This window comes from Ranitomeya imitator, chromosome 4 (genome assembly GCF_032444005.1).
Source record: "Ranitomeya imitator isolate aRanImi1 chromosome 4, aRanImi1.pri, whole genome shotgun sequence".
In the NCBI taxonomy this organism is placed as follows: Eukaryota; Metazoa; Chordata; class Amphibia; order Anura; family Dendrobatidae; genus Ranitomeya; species Ranitomeya imitator.
Genome location: NC_091285.1, coordinates 625112649 through 625130047, shown reverse-complemented (window position 1 = coordinate 625130047; position 17399 = coordinate 625112649). Strand labels below are relative to the sequence as shown.

General features: G+C 48.9%; 1 protein-coding gene across 1 annotated transcript in view; it reads right to left on the bottom strand.

Annotated features, from left to right (window-relative positions):
• Window positions 1–16357, bottom strand: part of LOC138674622 (zinc metalloproteinase-disintegrin-like berythractivase) — a 143903-nt gene extending 127546 nt beyond the window's left edge. The window contains exons 1-6 of the mRNA XM_069762438.1: window positions 16288–16357; window positions 14337–14543; window positions 13457–13713; window positions 6553–6827; window positions 3273–3399; window positions 567–790 (exon numbers count right to left, since the gene is read on the bottom strand). Coding sequence (XP_069618539.1) covers window positions 567–790; window positions 3273–3399; window positions 6553–6827; window positions 13457–13713; window positions 14337–14543; window positions 16288–16357 — 1160 coding nt within the window. The remainder of the gene's footprint in view (window positions 1–566; window positions 791–3272; window positions 3400–6552; window positions 6828–13456; window positions 13714–14336; window positions 14544–16287) is intronic.
• Window positions 16358–17399: the final 1042 nt, after the last annotated feature.

Genomic DNA, 17399 nt, shown 5'->3' with positions numbered 1-17399 from the left:
TACTTGGTATATATTGTCTGAATTGGCACCTACCTCAGAATGCCACCAGTTGCTCATCAACAGTTACATTTTCACTACTATTATACAATTTTGGTAGAATCTCTACCCATTGATTCCAAACATTTCTAATAGGTGCTAGTTTATCTTTAGCTCTTCTTTCCATTCTATCTGTTTTAGAATCAAACCTCAGTACTCTAGAAATTTCGTGAAACCTTTCAAGACATATTGTAGCTCTATATATGTGGCGACCGGTTTCGCAATTCCACAAACTGTTCGTTGATTCACCATAAGATTTGTATACTCCCGCTAAAAGAAGTAAACCAATATAAGCATTTAGAGCTGTCACATCTAATTTTTTCCATTTATCACCATAAACTACTTGTCCCTCAATGTTTGTCATTTGTATTATAATATTTAGGATAGTCATATTTAGGAACAATGCGAATGCTGATCCTATATCAGATATTCTTGATGTAGCGTACCTTGTAGGACCAGGAGTAGCTTTTATGATATTTTCAGAGGACAATCTACCAGCCTGACTAGGCTACAAGTTACAAATTACACACTTGTTTTTAGAAGGGATTTCTTGCATCCGGCTAGTTGTCTGGGTATCATGTTCCTCTTCATACTCCACTTCAGAATCCGAATTTTCAACATTGCTTTCCATCTCGCTTATGTGGTCCTCCTCTTCAGACATTATTTCCTGTGGGACATCATCTTCTGAATCAGAGGCGTTGACAAGCTCTTCCAATTCAGCATCAGTCAATATTCTTTTTCTAAACATTTTTATCTAAGTTTGGAAAAGATAAGAATAGTTGTAAAGATATGTATTCACAGTGTCAGTCAATAGACATTTTAGAAACATTTTTATCCAAGTTTTGAAAAAATAAGAATACCTGTAAAGATGTGTATTCACAGCTCAGTGCTCTCTCTTTCACAGATACCAGTGTCTCTTTCACAGGACTTAGCTTCAGGGTGTAAGTCAAATGACTGGTGTCCAATTTATAAGACAACAGTGTCTTCTCTCACAAACTGAAAATGCATTTGACTACATAAATACTTGATTACTGATAACAGTGAAACCCCCAGCCTTTGAATGATAGACAACCAGTCTCCTCTCTCACAAACAGCAAATGGATAATACTAAATAATTACTTGTTTACTGATAAGAACAGTGAAACCATGACCATTTTGAGATGAAGTACACATAAAAAAACATAACTTTTGCAGTCAGAAATAATCAGACACCTGTAGAACAGTATAAAATGCTATTGGGTCATATTGACCCGAACAGTACAAGTGTAACAATCAGCGTGTAGCAAAAAGTAAACAAAAAAACAAAAACAAAAAAATAGAGAGAGCTCCACAAATGAGGAGAAGTCAAAATACCACTAGTTTCAAATCCTCATATAAAAAAATCTACAGGGTCTCAAAAATCATTTCGGGTCATATCGACCCGAACAGTACAGCAGGGTTCATGAATAACAACATGTATACCATTGCATATGTAAAACCTTGAGGGGAGGGTTCTTGGAGCTAAAAGATCTGGCTCACAATAGGCAGAAAGCCACCTCAAAAATTTAAAACCAAAACACTTTTTTACCCTCAGCCGTAACCACCAGCTCGAGGGCACCATGTAACCCGTTTCGGGCAAACAAACCCCAAAGCTCCCGAGGTAAACTCCCCGTCCAGAGCCCGTAAACAAAAGCCAGATCAACCCCATAAAACATCATCATCAACTCCAAGAACCCCACTCCCTACCACACACGAACAGCTCTGACCACCTCAGGCTCGTGAGGGCCCCACCACCGCCATAGCTCTTTCTACTCCTTTCTGTAAACCGATCACCCACAAATCCATACCTATATCATTGAGATACACTCCATCATCCCTCCAAAAATTGCCAATCCCAGACTCCAGTTCAAAATGTTTCACGGCGATACCCCCGTTCCGAGACACAAAACTCGCCACCGCCCTATTCAGTTTCACCCTGGCCCTATTAATCCCTTTTTGAGAACGTGCATCCCGCCACTTCCGCCATGGCACAATGTCTGACCAAACCGTCAAAACACCAGGAAAAGATACCCACAATCTCAAAAAATCAAAACGGATATCCCGAATCAATTCCCTCACTGGTCTTGCTCCTAAATCGTTTCCTCCGAGATGAACCACCTTGATGTCCGGGGGTCGATCCAAACGAGCGGTGCTAGAAAATTCCGACAACAACCTACACCACAACATGCCCTGAAAACCCAACCATCTAATGACCACGGCATCCCTGCCAAAACCTAATTGCCTACCATTCGGCCTAGCATCGGCCCGTAGAGCACCCCAGTAAACGAATGAATGTCCAACAATCCAAGCCAGGATGGGGGTCCGACCTGGAAAACATAACAACAATTGACACCACACTATAACTTGCCCCAGTACCCTTGACTCAATGCCTAACATAAGACAGATAACGATTCGAACTCCATCTGCCTATTCTCTTAATCACCTCAGCCCCCAAACCCAAACCATCGGCTTCGGACGCAGCCCCAATTCTAAACGAGTGCGACCCGAAACTCTTTCGGTTAACACCCAGCAACCCCAAACCTTTATTTAATATGGCCATAAATTGAAAACGCGACAAAAATTCCCCCTTTTGGTGTCTCAACAAAGGGCCTGCCCTCACCGGCCACAGACTCCAGTATGCTTCCAAACAATGTTGCGGGCAAATACCGCTACCGCCAACTCTTCCCAACACCACCCGCTTTCCCCTACCAAGCTGATCAGTCTTTGAACGCCTGATCCAGAAAACAATACCTCCCGCCCAAAAATCTACATCTTCCGCTAAAAGACCACCCGCCTTATCTTTGTTCGGGGAAACCAACTCCCCCAAGCGCAAAGCCCAAAAAAATGCTAACGAAAAGGCCAACCGAAAAAGTACTACCTCGAACTGAGAACTACAAATGTTACCCAAGGCCTCACCCAACCGCTCCAGCATCCCAAAAGAAATAGGCCTACGCTTATCAAAAGTCACATTGCCTTTTCGAAAACCCTTCAAAGCCTGTCTTATTACAAAATCCTTTGTCACATCAACCGACCCTTTCAGCCGAAAACTGAAAGCCAAACCCGCAATAAATTTGTTTAACCTCGACACAGATCATCCCCATTCAGACGCCTCACCTATCAACGACAATAACGCCATTGTCCTATCGCCTTCAGACTTGACTGAGCCGCATTGGACCAATCAACCTTCCCACATATCCCATGCCGCTTCATAATCTGACCATGTCCGGCTCGACACCAAGGCTTGGATCAACCGACCTCCCTGTCCGCAACAATCTGCCACAGATGCGAAGGACATCCCGCTCCTGTAGCCTCCGAATCTGGTGCCAACTCCCGGAATCAATCCCACTACAAACAAGACAAAGCCTTTGAACACCTGGCACATGTACAGCCGAAATCCAAGCATTCAATTCCAGGCACTTCAACACCAATTCCCTGACCAACCTGATCACCGGGGGGGGGGGGGGGGGGAGGGAGAAAAAGATAGGCTGTTAATCACCGACACCACGCTAAAGTTATCGCAATGAAAATGTATACGGCGGTCCCTAAAAGTGTCGCCCCAAATAAACACCGACACCACAATTGGGAACAACTCCAACAATGCCAAATTCTTGGTAAGCCCATTTTTCGCCACTCTTCCGGCCACACCCCGACACTCCATTTACCTCCACAATAGGCACCATAACCAACTCCTCCAGCTGCGTCCGTGTAAATCTCGCAATCAAAGGCATTCAAATCCTCCTGCTGAATCAACGCCCTGCCGTTATAATTTTCCAAGAAACGCTGCCAAACGAGCAAATCCTCCTTATGTTCTCTACTCAAGCTGATAAAATGATGAGCCGCACGAACTCCCGCCGTAGCTCTAGACAATCTACGGCAAAAAATTCTGCCCATAGGCATGATACGGCACGCAAAATTCAGGCGACCCAGCAATGACTGCAACTCCTTCAATGTTGTTTTTTGCAATTTTCCAATTCTGAGCACCCTCTGCTTAAGCAACAACAACTTGTTGTCCGGCAACCTACTGTACACTCCATTTTTTTCTGAATCAATAAGAATCCCGAGAAAACTTAAAATCGTGCAGGGGCCCTCTGGTTTTTCCTGCGCCAAAGGGACTCCAAAACGCCCAGCCACCCATTCCATGGCAGCCAGTAAATTTCCACATACAGCAGAGTCCGGAGGACCTACAAACAAAAAATCATCCAAGTAATGAATGACTGAAGGAACATCAGAAACGTCTCTAACAACCCATTCAAGAAAAGTACTGAAAGTCTCGAACAACGAACAAGAAATCGAACAGCCCATAGGAAAACACCTGTCCAAATAAAAACCCCCGTCCCAACAGCAACCCAATAAAGGAATACTCTCCGGGTGCACCGGCAGCAGCCTTAAAGCTGACACAATATCTGTCTTTGCCAGCAAAGCCCCTGCCCCGTACCTATGCACCCACTGCACCGCCACGTCAAATGACGTGTATACAACAGAGCACAATTTCTCCACGATGCCATCGTTCACAGAGCATCCTTTGGGGTATGACAGATGCTGAATTAAACTAAACTTATTCAGCTCCTTCTTGGGTACCACTCCCAACGGGGAAACAATCATCTTCTTCCATGGGCAACAAACTAAACGGCCCCGCCATTCTCCCCAGCTCCACCTCTTTTGCTAGCTTAGCCGTAACAACATCCGCATGCAAACTTGCTGACCTCAAATTCTTTGTAGAAAAGGGGACCACATGAGTCGGGCGAGGAATCTTAAAACCTTCAGCAAAACTGTCCCTAATAACCGCTACCTTTAATCGGTCCGGGTATCTACTTAGATAGGGGCCATCTTTTGAAGCCTCATTGCCATCACCCCAATGACCACCACCCACTGGTGGCTTGCCCCTTGCTTTTTTAAAACATTTAGATGCCCCATGAGAGGCCCCGTTACAATGGGAGCATACGAGTTTAAACTTGCAGGTATTGCCATACTTGCACTGGCCGTCATTAAATTGCCAACAGGTACCCGTTTTTTCTTTTGCACCCTGTGACCCCTGTCCTCCTCCCCCTTGTACTGACTGCTGACTGCTACCCCCCCGCCCCCCTGAAAGGACTACCCATACCGCATCGGGGCCATCACCTTTAACCACAATCCAATGTCCTTTTGATCCCATTTAATCTCGGGCCTAACCGCCTTCCGCTGCCTAAATTGCTCGTCGTAGTGCAGCCAAGCCTGGCCCCCATATGTACGATGTGCTTCCCCAATGGCATCGAAGTAACAAAAAAGACCCGAGCAATTTTCTGGGAATTTCTCTCCTATAACACTTGCCAAAATAGCAAAAGCCTGCTGCCAATTTACAAACGTCTGAGGAATCAGGCGCCAACGTCTCTTTTCCTCCTCTTCCTTTTTGTTATCATCTTTCTTCCCTTTGTCCAAGTTAAATTTTTCCAAAGGGAGGAGGGAGAAAATCTCCACGTATTCATCCTTCCAAATTTTCTCCTTCACCTCTTTTTTAAATGGGCCCCAAGAGGACCCTCAAAACACACTTAAACCTCCCCTTTCGCCCTATCGTCTAATTTCACCGCATCACTCTTCCCTGTTTCAGTTTGAACCGACACCCCAGCTGCTTGAGCCGGCATAGCACCACCAGACTTCGCTATCTCACCAGCCCCCCTGCTGCGTAACCAGATTCTGTCAACCAAGCCCCCGCGGGTGACGCCCCCACGCTATCCACCGCTCCACCATCCAGTCTCCTCAAAATATGCGACATGCCCGCCAAAAGCTCTCTAACGCCAGGAAATCCTGAGCTACCATCCCCCACCTGCTCCGCTAACCCCACCCCACCCGGCACCAGAAAAAGACTAGACATATACTAACGAGGCTGCGCGGGTGCTGTGTCCCCACCAGCCGTGTCTCCTGAATCCCGCTGCTCTCCATCGTCTCGATGATCGCTCCCAGATCCGGAGTCGTTGCTTCCACATCACCAGGGGGGACCAAGACTGGTGAATCATTCCGGTCCCTTGACCTCCTGCTGGATCGAGACCTGGCAACTGTCGGGAGTCCTCTGCGCCCTTCAGCCGGACTGGCACCGCTGGCTGCTGCACACGCAGCGCGAACTCCGCGTCCCGAGCCCTGCTTAACCGCTGTATTCAGCCTGCCTGTCACCCTGCTCTGCCATCTGGTTCCAGTGCCAGGTACACTCGGGGACCGTGATCCCGGTGTGCCCGCCGCTGCACGCCCTGCTTCCGAAGTCCTCGTCGCTGATGTCTCTGCTGGGCTCCTCCCTTGCACCGTCGCCGCCGCTGGCTGCGCTGCTCTCCGGCGGGTCCTGGATCCACTAGAGGGCGCCGCAGCTTCGTCGCGTCTGGGACTAGGCCGAACTTCCGGTGCAGCCCTCACTTCCAGTGCGGCCAAGGTGTCCGGCCGCGCCTGTCCTCGCTGCGCGCCGCCGAATCGCGTTGGCAGAGCCGCCGGGTGGACTCCTGCCGGAGGGGGGAGCGGGCGGGGTTGTCGCGCTACATCCCACGGCCCCCGCAGGGTCCCCGGAGGGGCTCCACGGCCTGCATCTGCCGCGCGGTGCCATGTCGGGGGACAACCTCTCCGGCAGCCTCGTCCTCCTGGTCCTGCTGCCCTGGCTCCCTCTGTCTCCAAGCAGCCTGGCGAGCTGCTCCTCCAGCCATCCATCGCTCCTGGACCGTGCTTCTCTTCGCAACTGCGTGACCAGGCTGTCCACTAAGGCCCTGGATAAAACTGAACTCTGCAGTGATATGGAACATTTTTTCAGGAGACTGCGCCTGAGGGAATATTTCAGTGATGCAGAAGATTCAGGACCCACCTGGACTGAAGGAAAAGGGATCCTAACAACAAAGAAGAGGTCAGACTGGACACCTCCACCTGGACGCAATCCTCATTTGGATAACTATATAGACTCCTTCAGATATTTGATAAAATCCACCATCATAGATACTAACAGGAGACAAGCATCCAACATCAGTGCCCAGGAGAGAAAGGCCATACAGTCTCTGAAAACCAGCAAAGAAATCATAATCAAACCTGCTGACAAGGGCGGTGCAATAGTCATGATGAACACATCAGACTATATGAGGGAAGCAAACAGACAACTTATGGACACACGCTACTACAAAAAATTGGAGTCGGATCCTACACAGGATTATTACAAGGTACTAAACAAGTTGGTATCTTGTCTGCCCGACGAATCCATAAGAACCAATGACCTGATACCAGAAAGTCCAAGAACAGGGACATTCTACATGCTTCCCAAAATCCACAAATCTGGAAACCCAGGAAGACCAATTATTTCGTGTGTGGGCACCCTTACTGAGCAGGTATCTGGATGGGTAGAGGGTATTCTTAAACCCCTGGTAAAAGATACACCCAGCTTCATTCAGGACACAACTGACCTATTGAATAAACTATCAGCAATAGGTCTTCTACCAGAAGGAACCATCCTGGCCACCATGGATATGGAATCTTTGTACTCCAATATCCCACACCAGGATGGATTAAATGCCTGCAAATTCTTCCTGGAAAATGCAGGGACTGATGCAAATTCTGTGGTGAAACTTATAAAATTCATCCTCACCCACAATTACTTTGAGTTTGACAAGAAGATCTATCTACAGGAGACTGGCACAGCAATGGGAAGTAAAATGGCCCCACAGTATGCAAATCTTTTCATGGCCAAGCTTGAAAGCGACTTTTTGTCCTCATGCCCCATCAGGCCTCTGGCGTACTACCGCTACATTGATGACATTTTAATCATCTGGACGAAGTCTGAGCCACAGCTAAAGACGTTCCATGATCAGTTTAATCAATTTCACCCTACCATCAACTTGACACTCAACTACTCCTGCACTGAAATTAACTTTTTGGACACCATCATTAAGCTGCAGAACAATAAAATAGAGACATCCCTGTATCAGAAGCCAATCGACCGCCCAACATACCTTAAATGGGACAGTTTCCATCCAAAACACATAAAAAATTCTATTGTCTACAGCCAAGCCATCAGATACAATCGTATTTGTTCCAACTCCATGGATAGGGATGAACACCTTGGTCGCCTCAGAAAGATCTTTTTGAATCAGGGCCAGGGCCGGCGTCAGCACCCGGCGTACCTGGGCAAATGCTGGGGCCCTGAACAAATGGGGGGCCCACTCGTGGCCAGGATACCAGGGAGCCCGGGCTGCTCCCCCAGCAGCTTCGCCACTACTTGAGCTCAGCCGTCACTTAAATAAACATGGCCGTGCACAGTGCACTCTGCAGCGATGTCTCTGCTTCTGCTAGTAAGGACACGGCCGGGCGGACACACAAGCAAAGTTAAAGGCACAGTGTCTGCCTGACCGCATCATTAGTAACAGACACAGCTCCAGCGTGCACTGTGGGTGGCCATGTCTGTTTAAGTGACGGCCATCGATCAAGCAGCGCTCCCTCCATATCCACATGCCAGAGGAGCCTGATGGGTGACAAGCCTGGGGGAGGTGAGTGAGGCTTGTGTCTGTCTGTATGTCTGGGTATGCCTGTATGATGTGTATATCTGTGTATATCAGTGTGTTTGACTGTACATACTGTATTTATGTATTTTTGTGAATTTGTCTTCAAATATATGTATGTAAGTATCTGCGTATTGTATGTGTATATCTGTGTATTGTATTTGTGTGCATGTCTGCGTATTGCATGTGTATGTCTGCGTATTGTGTGTGTGTGCATGTCTGCGTATTGTGTGTGTGCGCATGTCTGCGTATTGTGTGTGTGCGCATGTCTGTGTATTGTGTGTGTGTGCATGTCTGAGTGCTGTGTGTGTGTGCATGTCTGAGTACTGTATGTGTGTGCAGCATGTCTGCGTACTGTATGTGTATGTCTGCATAGTGTGTGTGTGTGTATGTCTGCGTATTGTGTGTGTGTGTGCGCGCATGTCTGCGTATTGTGTGTGCATGTCTGAGTGCTGCGTGTGTGTGTGCATGTCTGAGTACTGTATGTGTGTACAGCATGTCTGCGTACTGTATGTGTTTGTCTGTGTATTGTGTGTGTGTGTGTGTATGTCTGCGTATTGTGTGTGTGCATGTCTGCGTATTTGTGTGTGTGTGTGCATGTCTGCGTATTTGTGTGTGTGCATGTCTGCGTATTGTGTGTGTGTGAGTGCGCATGTCTGCGTACTGTAGATGTGTGTGTATGTCTGCGTATTGTGTGTGTGCATATCTGCCTATGTGAAGGATGAGGGGGAAGGCTAGGCCCTATGTAGTATATCTATATTTCTCCTCCGTATCTGTGCATCATGAATCGTGGTATGTGGGCCCACTGAGACTCTTTTGCCCGGGGCCCACAAAATCCTGGAGCCGGCCCTGATCAGGGCTACCATCCAAGAACAATTGAAAATCAGATCACAAGAGCCACCAGAATATCAAGGAATCACCTGCTACATTACAAAACTAAAGAAGAAAATAACCGGGTACCTCTAGTGGTTACCTACAATCCAAATCTGGAGGTGCTAAGGGGAGCTGCACGGAAATTGCAACCTTTACTGCAAAAAGATGCCCACTTACAATCCATTTTTCCAGACCCCCCACTACTGTGTTTTAGGCAGCCCCCAAATCTAAGAAGCATCATTGTCAAGAGCTCCCTGTCCTCTCCAACAGCTGCAGGAACCTTTCCTTGCAACCAGAAAAAATGTAAAACCTGTGCATTTATAATGACCACGGACAAGATAAAGATCCCCAATTCACATCAGGACTACAAGATCCCAGGTACTTTCAGCTGCGTCACTTCTAATGTGGTGTACCTAATTATATGTACTAAATGTCCAACTGGGGGTCTGTATGTGGGGGAGACAGGGCAGAAGCTTAGAACAAGAATGAACTCCCATCGCCATACAATAAGAGAAAAAAGAATGGATCTACCGGTGGCAATACATTTCTGTCTCCCAAATCATAACATTATGGACATGAAATTACTTGTATTGAAAGGAAACTTCAAATCGCAGAAAGACAGGAGAGTCTGGGAATATAAACTGATGACGACCTTTGACACTCTTAATGCAGGAATGAATGTGTCACATGGATTTATGTCTTTTTACATCAACTAAGGAACTTGCCCCTCAGACCATGAAGGGTCATTACAACAGAGACCCTAATCACAGGACAATAAAACAATCCTTATCTAAGAATTAGCCCAATATTTATGGACGTAACTGTTTATCACCCATGGTAATTCTGCTTCATGTCACCTGGCTTATCCATGGTTTTTTTTCCCCTCTTTTTTTTTTTTTTTCTAGACGATGTTGTGCATAAATATGTGATTTTTCAGAATTTGTTTTAGTCTTTGCCTGATGAAGAGACCTGTGTAGTCTCGAAAGCTTGCAATTTGTTACCATCTTTTCAGTTAGCCATTAAAAGGTATCAACCACTGAGGACTCTCAATTCTAAATATTTTTCTATCCACTGGCTAACACGGTACCAAGATATATTTCTTTCCTGTATCTAAATGAAAGACAACATTTGTATACCAAAAAACTGTGTTTTTATTGACAAATTTTTCACAAACAAAATCTTTATACATTTAAATAGTGTGGGGTGGAGATAATACTTGACAACGGGTATCCGTGACTCCTGTGAGCTCTAGTATAAAACCATTTACCTTACCTTATGACACCCCAGAGTAACGGCCACCTCCCCCTTTCCTGCGACAGAGGATTACCCCCTATTAAACACACGACAATTAAGTTGGATTAATTGGCCACAGCAGCCGTTTATTAAAATTTAACATACAACAATATAATAACAGTAAACCCCGGAAGTGGATGGTCCTCGAAGCCCGAAACCAGTATTAACGTTTTTCAGCCAATCGTCCCACCTATTTTGGCCTTATAACCGCCTTACCCCCAGCCGCTAAGCACCAGCTCGGAGGCAAACTCCACCCGCCAGGCCAAAACCGCACACCAGTTTGTGGGTCCCCCAATAATCCCCTCCACGGGATTATCCATACCCCTTTTACCATTTCAAATTACCCCGGGGAGTCCAGGACCTATTGAGATCCCCCCCCCCCCCCCCGGCAATCCGCCATTTTCCACTTCCACCAACTTCGAGGACCACCACCCCAGCCATGCTGCCGCGACATAAGATCATCCATACTTAAATTTACATAAGTACATTCATAATGTTAAGCATCCTAGCTCTAACCTCATACTAACAACGACTCATACTAACAACAGTTGCTTCTACCCTTGAACCTTAACTACAAAGGGAGGGTGGGTGGGAGCTTCTCTTCTGTGGCTGGTGAGCACCCAAATGGTTGCCCCCTCCACGTGGCCACCCCCTTTTATATAGCCCCCCCCCCTGCCCTGTCTCCGACCCCTCCTTCCTTTTTCAAATTCAAAAAACTCCGTCCCTCCTCTTAGCGTCTGTTAACCCTATAACCCCCCAACTTCCTACGAGCTCCCTATTGTCCCACATCACCCTGTCATGGCGGCCTCCCCCAAGGGCCAGAGGCCCAGTATGGCCTTTCTTGACAATGGGTATCCGTGACTCCTGTGAGCTCTAGTATAAAACCATTTACTTTACCTTATGACACCCCGGAGTAACGGCCACCTCCCCCTTTCCTGCGACAGAGGATTACCCCCTATTAAACACACGACAATTAAGTTGGATTAATTGGCCACAGCAGCCGTTTATTAAAATTTAACATACAACAATATAATAACAGTAAACCCCGGAAGTGGATGGTCCTCGAAGCCCGAAACCAGTATTAACGTTTTTCAGCCAACCGTCCCACCTATTTTGGCCTTATAACTGCCTTACCCCCAGCTGCTAAGCACCAGCTCGGAGGCAAACTCCACCCGCCAGGCCAAAACCGCACACCAGTTTGTGGGTCCCCCAATAATCCCCTCCACGGGATTATCCATACCCCTTTTACCATTTCAAATTACCCCGGGGAGTCCAGGACCTATTGAGATCCCCCCCCCCCTGGCAATCCGCCATTTTCCACTTCCACCAACTTCGAGGACCACCACCCCAGCCACAAACATAAATGTACTAACCCCTTAGCCATTTATGTCCCTCCACACCTTCAAAGCTGTTTCGATGCCCTCCTGGATCGCCAGACACCACATGTCGGTACCAACTGCATTCAAGTGCACCCCATCCAACCTCCAATAACCTCCCGTACCGGACTCCAAATTTATATGACGCACCACTACCACTCCGTTCCTTGCCATGAACCTCGAAACAGCTTTGTTTACCTTAATCCTTGCCCTGTTCACCCCTTCTGGTGACCTAGCACCCCGCCAAACCTTCCGCGGTACGATGTCCGACCACACCACCAAGACCTTTGGAAACATCGCCCATAACCTCAATACGTCGAACTTAATGTCCTTTATAAGTTCCCTGCATGGCCTTTTCCCGAGGTCATTACCCCCCAGGTGAATAACTAAAATTTGTGGGACCTGGTCCCAACGCACGAAACGATGGAAGTCCGGTAAAAATTGACTCCAAGTCATCCCCCTTTTCCCGATCCATCTCAGCGTTGCGACGTCCCGCGAAAAACCCAATTGGCGGCCATCTGGGCGAACCGCTGCCCTCTCCGCCGCCCAGAACACGAACGAGTGTCCCGTTATCCACACCAGCCTTCTATCGTGTTCTGTAAGAGAATAAACATTAACACCGATCATTTCGAGAAAACCCACCGAATACGTGACCATGTAAAATGAAACCAGATTCGGGCGAACATAAGACCGGAACCTTTCTGATTCCCACCGCCCAATTCTTTTAACCACTTCATCCCCCAACCCTCTCCTGGCTGCTTCCGTTGCAGCCCCTATCCGGAATGAATGGCCGCTATACTTCGCTGGCGAAATACCCCCTGTCTCCAAACACTTCCGAAAAACTGAAACAAATTGGTAGCGCGACAAGAACGAACCATCTGCATGAACCAACAGTGGATCGGATAATACACCCCCTCTTCTCATCAACCTATCCACGCAGATTACCGGGCACAATGGACAATTTGGAACTTGAAATAACACTAATTTGCACCCTTTGCCAGTTACATCCGTTTTTGACGACCTAATAAACACCACTACCTTGTCAGACGTAACATCCACGTCTTCTCTCCGTAAACCCCCTCCCTTATATCTTGAAGGGCTAACCAACTCCCCCAAGCGAAATGCCCCAAAAAACGCCAACGCAAAAGCCGCTTGGAATAAAATTACTTCCCAATCCGAAAAACAAACCACTCGTAATTGCCTTCCGATTGTCAACAGCACCTCAAAGGAGACCGGTCGTCTACCATCGAACGACTTCTGCCCTTTTTTCAAACCTTTTACCACTTGCATTACCATAAATGATTTCGTCTCATTGTTTAATCCTCTAGCCTTGAAACCAAATGCTAAACCAGCTAGAAACTTACTCACTTTGGACACCGACCAACCCGATTCCCACACATGCCCTACTAGCAACAACAGCTTGCTCTCGTCGTCCATAACGGACCCGTAAGACACCTTCCAACTTTCCCATGTACTCCAGGCCTGCTCGTACTGCAGCCAAGACCTTTCTGACAGTGATCTAGCAAATAACTCCTTCACGGCCCTAAAGGCAGGTTCCACAGCTCCGCTGGACATTCCCGGCACACTGAATCCAAGTAAGGCCTCGGCCCTTGAGACTGATGCCACTGTGAATGGAAAAGGACATCATCAGCATTAGTAGGCTCAATTGCCTTGCAATCCGCTACAATCCACAAGTTGAGCTTTAGCCCCAAGAAAACCAAGTGCTGCAGTACCCTAACTACTTCTTGAGACGCTGCAGACAGCGAATTGATTGTTTCCACGACAGTCACATTTTCGCAAGAAAAACAGATCTTTTTATTCATCACTGACTCGCCCCACACTGACAACGCCACTACTCGAGGAAATAACTGTAATAGGACCCGGTTTTGTAATAAACCTCGTTCGCGCCAATCGAGTGGCCACTCCGCCACCAACACCTGACCGCGATACAACAAATTGAAACCACGCTTTTCAATCACGTTAATGCTAAAACCTAGATCTACTGCGTTTTCAACTGTTTGAATCCAAATGGATTTGCCATTGTATTCCTCTAAGAAAAGAGCCCACACCTTCAAATCCTGTTTTAACTCCTTAGTCAATCTGATGAAATGCAGGGGAGACTTTACCCCCACCATCGCCAAAGACAAACGGCGACAAAATGCGCGGCCCATTGGCATAATTCTACAAGCAAAGTTCAGCTTGCCCAATAAAGATTGCAAATCGTGCAGCGTTATCTTGCGCCGGGTACTTGCTTTTCTAACTTCTTCCCGAAAAGCAACTAATTTGTCATCAGGCAATCTACATTCCATTGCAACGGTATCAATTTCTATGCCTAGAAAACTTAGTGTCGTCACTGGCCCAACCGTTTTATCAGCCGCTAATGGAACTCCGAAACCTTTTGCTACCCTCTCCATTGTGTGCAGTAGAATCGAGCAAGCCGCGGACTCTGGCGGGCCTACAAACAAGAAATCGTCAAGATAATGCAAACACGAATTCAAACCAGATACATCCTTAACAACCCATTCCAAGAATGTACTAAACGTTTCAAAATAGGCGCATGATAGCGAACAGCCCATGGGAAGACAACGATCAATGATAAAACCTCCGTCCCAAAAACAGCCTAACAGGTGCATGCTCTCCGGATGCACTGGTAACAGACGAAACGCCGCCTCGATATCCGTTTTTGCCATCACAGCACCCCTACCACACAACCGTACCAGGTTAATCGCTGCATCGAAAGACATGTAAGAAACTGCACACAGTTGAGGATCAATGCCGTCGTTTACTGACAGACCTTTTGGGAAGGATAAATGGTGAATAAGCCTAAATTTGTTAGGCTCCTTCTTCGGAACCACTCCTAGCGGTGACACCCTCAAATTACTGATTGGGGCCGTTGGAAAAGGTCCGGCCATCCTACCCAGATCAACCTCTTTTTTTAATTTTTCAGAAACAACGCTAGGAAACTGCAGTGCCGATTTTAGATTCTTTCTTGACAAACAAACATCCTGCTCAATAAACGGAATTTTAAAACCGTAACCAAAACCTTCCCTCAAAAGTGACGCTGCTGCTACATCTGGGTATCTATTTAGATAAGCTTCCATCGCGTCCAGCCGCACCGGTGTCTCCCCTTTTTTCAGCACCGTCTCCCCCTCTTGTTTTTCCCCCTCTGAAACATCTAGCCGCCCCGTGTGTGCCCCCACAACTTGAGCATTCGTGCTTGTACTTGCACTTGCTCCCAAATCTACATGTCCCCTCATTAAAGGAGAAACACAGTCCCTTCTGCATTGCGACCGAGTGTCCTGACTGCCCTGAACCCCCGGCGCCCCCCTGAAATGGCTGGGTTCCCTGATTCGCTCTAACCGGTGCCATAACTCTCATCCACAATGCTATATCCTTATGATCCCAACGTATACCTGGTCGTACCGCTTTGCGCTGCCTGAACTGCTCGTCGTACCTTAACCATCCCAAACCGCCATATACCCTGTAAGCCTCCCCAATCGCATCCATATAGCAAAAAAGTCCCGAACAATTTTCGGGTGCCTTTTCGCCTATCACGCTTGCCAATATAGCAAACGCCTGCAACCAGTTTGAAAAAGAACGAGGGATTAGGCGGTACCGCCTCCTTTCCTCATCATCTTTCTTGGAATCGTCTCTTCTTAACCTATCCAGATTAAATCTTTCCAACGGTAGTAATGGAAAAATATCTACGTAATCCCCCTTCCAGATCTTTTCATTCACCTCCTCCCGCAAATGTGACCCCAGCGGTCCCTCAAAACAAACGTATACTTCGCTCCTAGCGGAATCATCCAGACGCACCGTGTCCTCATTTTCCTTATCTTTGCTAGCCCCTTCGTTATGGCCTCCCGCGTCTGCTGACCCCCGTCCCCCTTCCTGCTTCACTGCCGCCCCCCCCCCTGATGTAGCTGAGACCGCTGTACCCTGGCCCCCACACTGCGACACTACCTCAGGGCTTGTTAACCCCCCTATCCCCACTGGCCCTTCCGCGGTTCCTAACCACACCGCTGCAGGTGACCCCCCCCCTTGAGGGCCCCCGTACCATATTCTGGCTAAATCTCTAAGGCCATGTAATATTAGGCCCATCCCCCCGCTAGCCCCCCCCCCCCCCATAAATAACTCCCGTTCCCTACTCTCACTGGGAGCTACGGAAGGGTTAAAATTAGTAAATTGCTGGCTCTCACCTGGCTGCCTGGGCGCTGTGAACCCAGCAGCCGAAGATCCTGGATCCTGACGAAGGCGTGCTGGTCCCATGCTGGCTCCGTCTGCTGGTGGCTCCGCAGCTCCCGGGTCAACCTGCCTCACCGGCTGCCCACCGCCAGAAGCAGGCGAACCGGCAAGAATTGCAGGGCCCCTCGGAGCTGCCGCCGTGATCTGCAGGGCGCCGCCATCTTGGTGAGGTCTCCACAGGGCGCCGCCATCTTGATGTAGTCCCTGGTGCTGGTGCGCAGGCGCCGGGCTCCCAGATCCGGCGCCATCTTGCCGGAGACTTCTCTCATGTGGTGCCGCACTTCCTGCAGCGGCGCCATCTTGGATGAAGTCCTGGGAGAGTGGCGCCGCTGCAGCGCTGCTGACCGAGGCAGCCGAACGCTGCCCGCTGCTCGCCGGAGCCGCCCCCATCGCTCCCTGAGCCGATGATCCTCGGTACGCCGCTCCATCCGGCGTGCTGGAAGACAGGCCGGCCGGCTGCCGGCCGCTGGGACGTCGCCGCACAAGGGCCCGCCCCCTGGCTCCTCGCGCTCCTCCACGCGCTCCTCCACGCCGAGCGGGGCCTGCAGGGCCGCTGACACCCGCCGCTCCTGGTCCTGAATCCCGTCGCCTCTGTGCCGCGGGGGGGGGGAACCCGGCCCCTGTTGTAGGTCCCGCCTGTTAGATGGATTCCTCCCAGCCTGCGGGCGGGGAGTAGGGGGACCGCGTCCACCGGCCCTGGCTGGAGGGTCCCTGGAGGGGCTCCGTATGCGGCGCCGGACTCGGGGGGTAGCCTCAGGACTAAGGCGCGCCGGAGGCCGAGACCTCCGCGGCCGGAGTCCTGCTGGAGGGGCGATGGAGGCTCCGGCTACCGACCCCTGAAGCAGGCTGTTCACAGAAGCCTGCAGCCAATCCGTCCCTCGGGCGGCTGCTTCCACCCGGAGCTGCTGAAGCAAGGCCTCGACATCCATCGCTTGGGTACAAGGAGCTTCTCTTCTGTGGCTGATGAGTACCCAAATGGTTGCCCCCTCCACGTGGCCACCCCCTTTTATATAGCCCCCCCCCCTGCCCTGTCTCCGACCCCTCCTTCCTTTTTCAAATTCAAAAA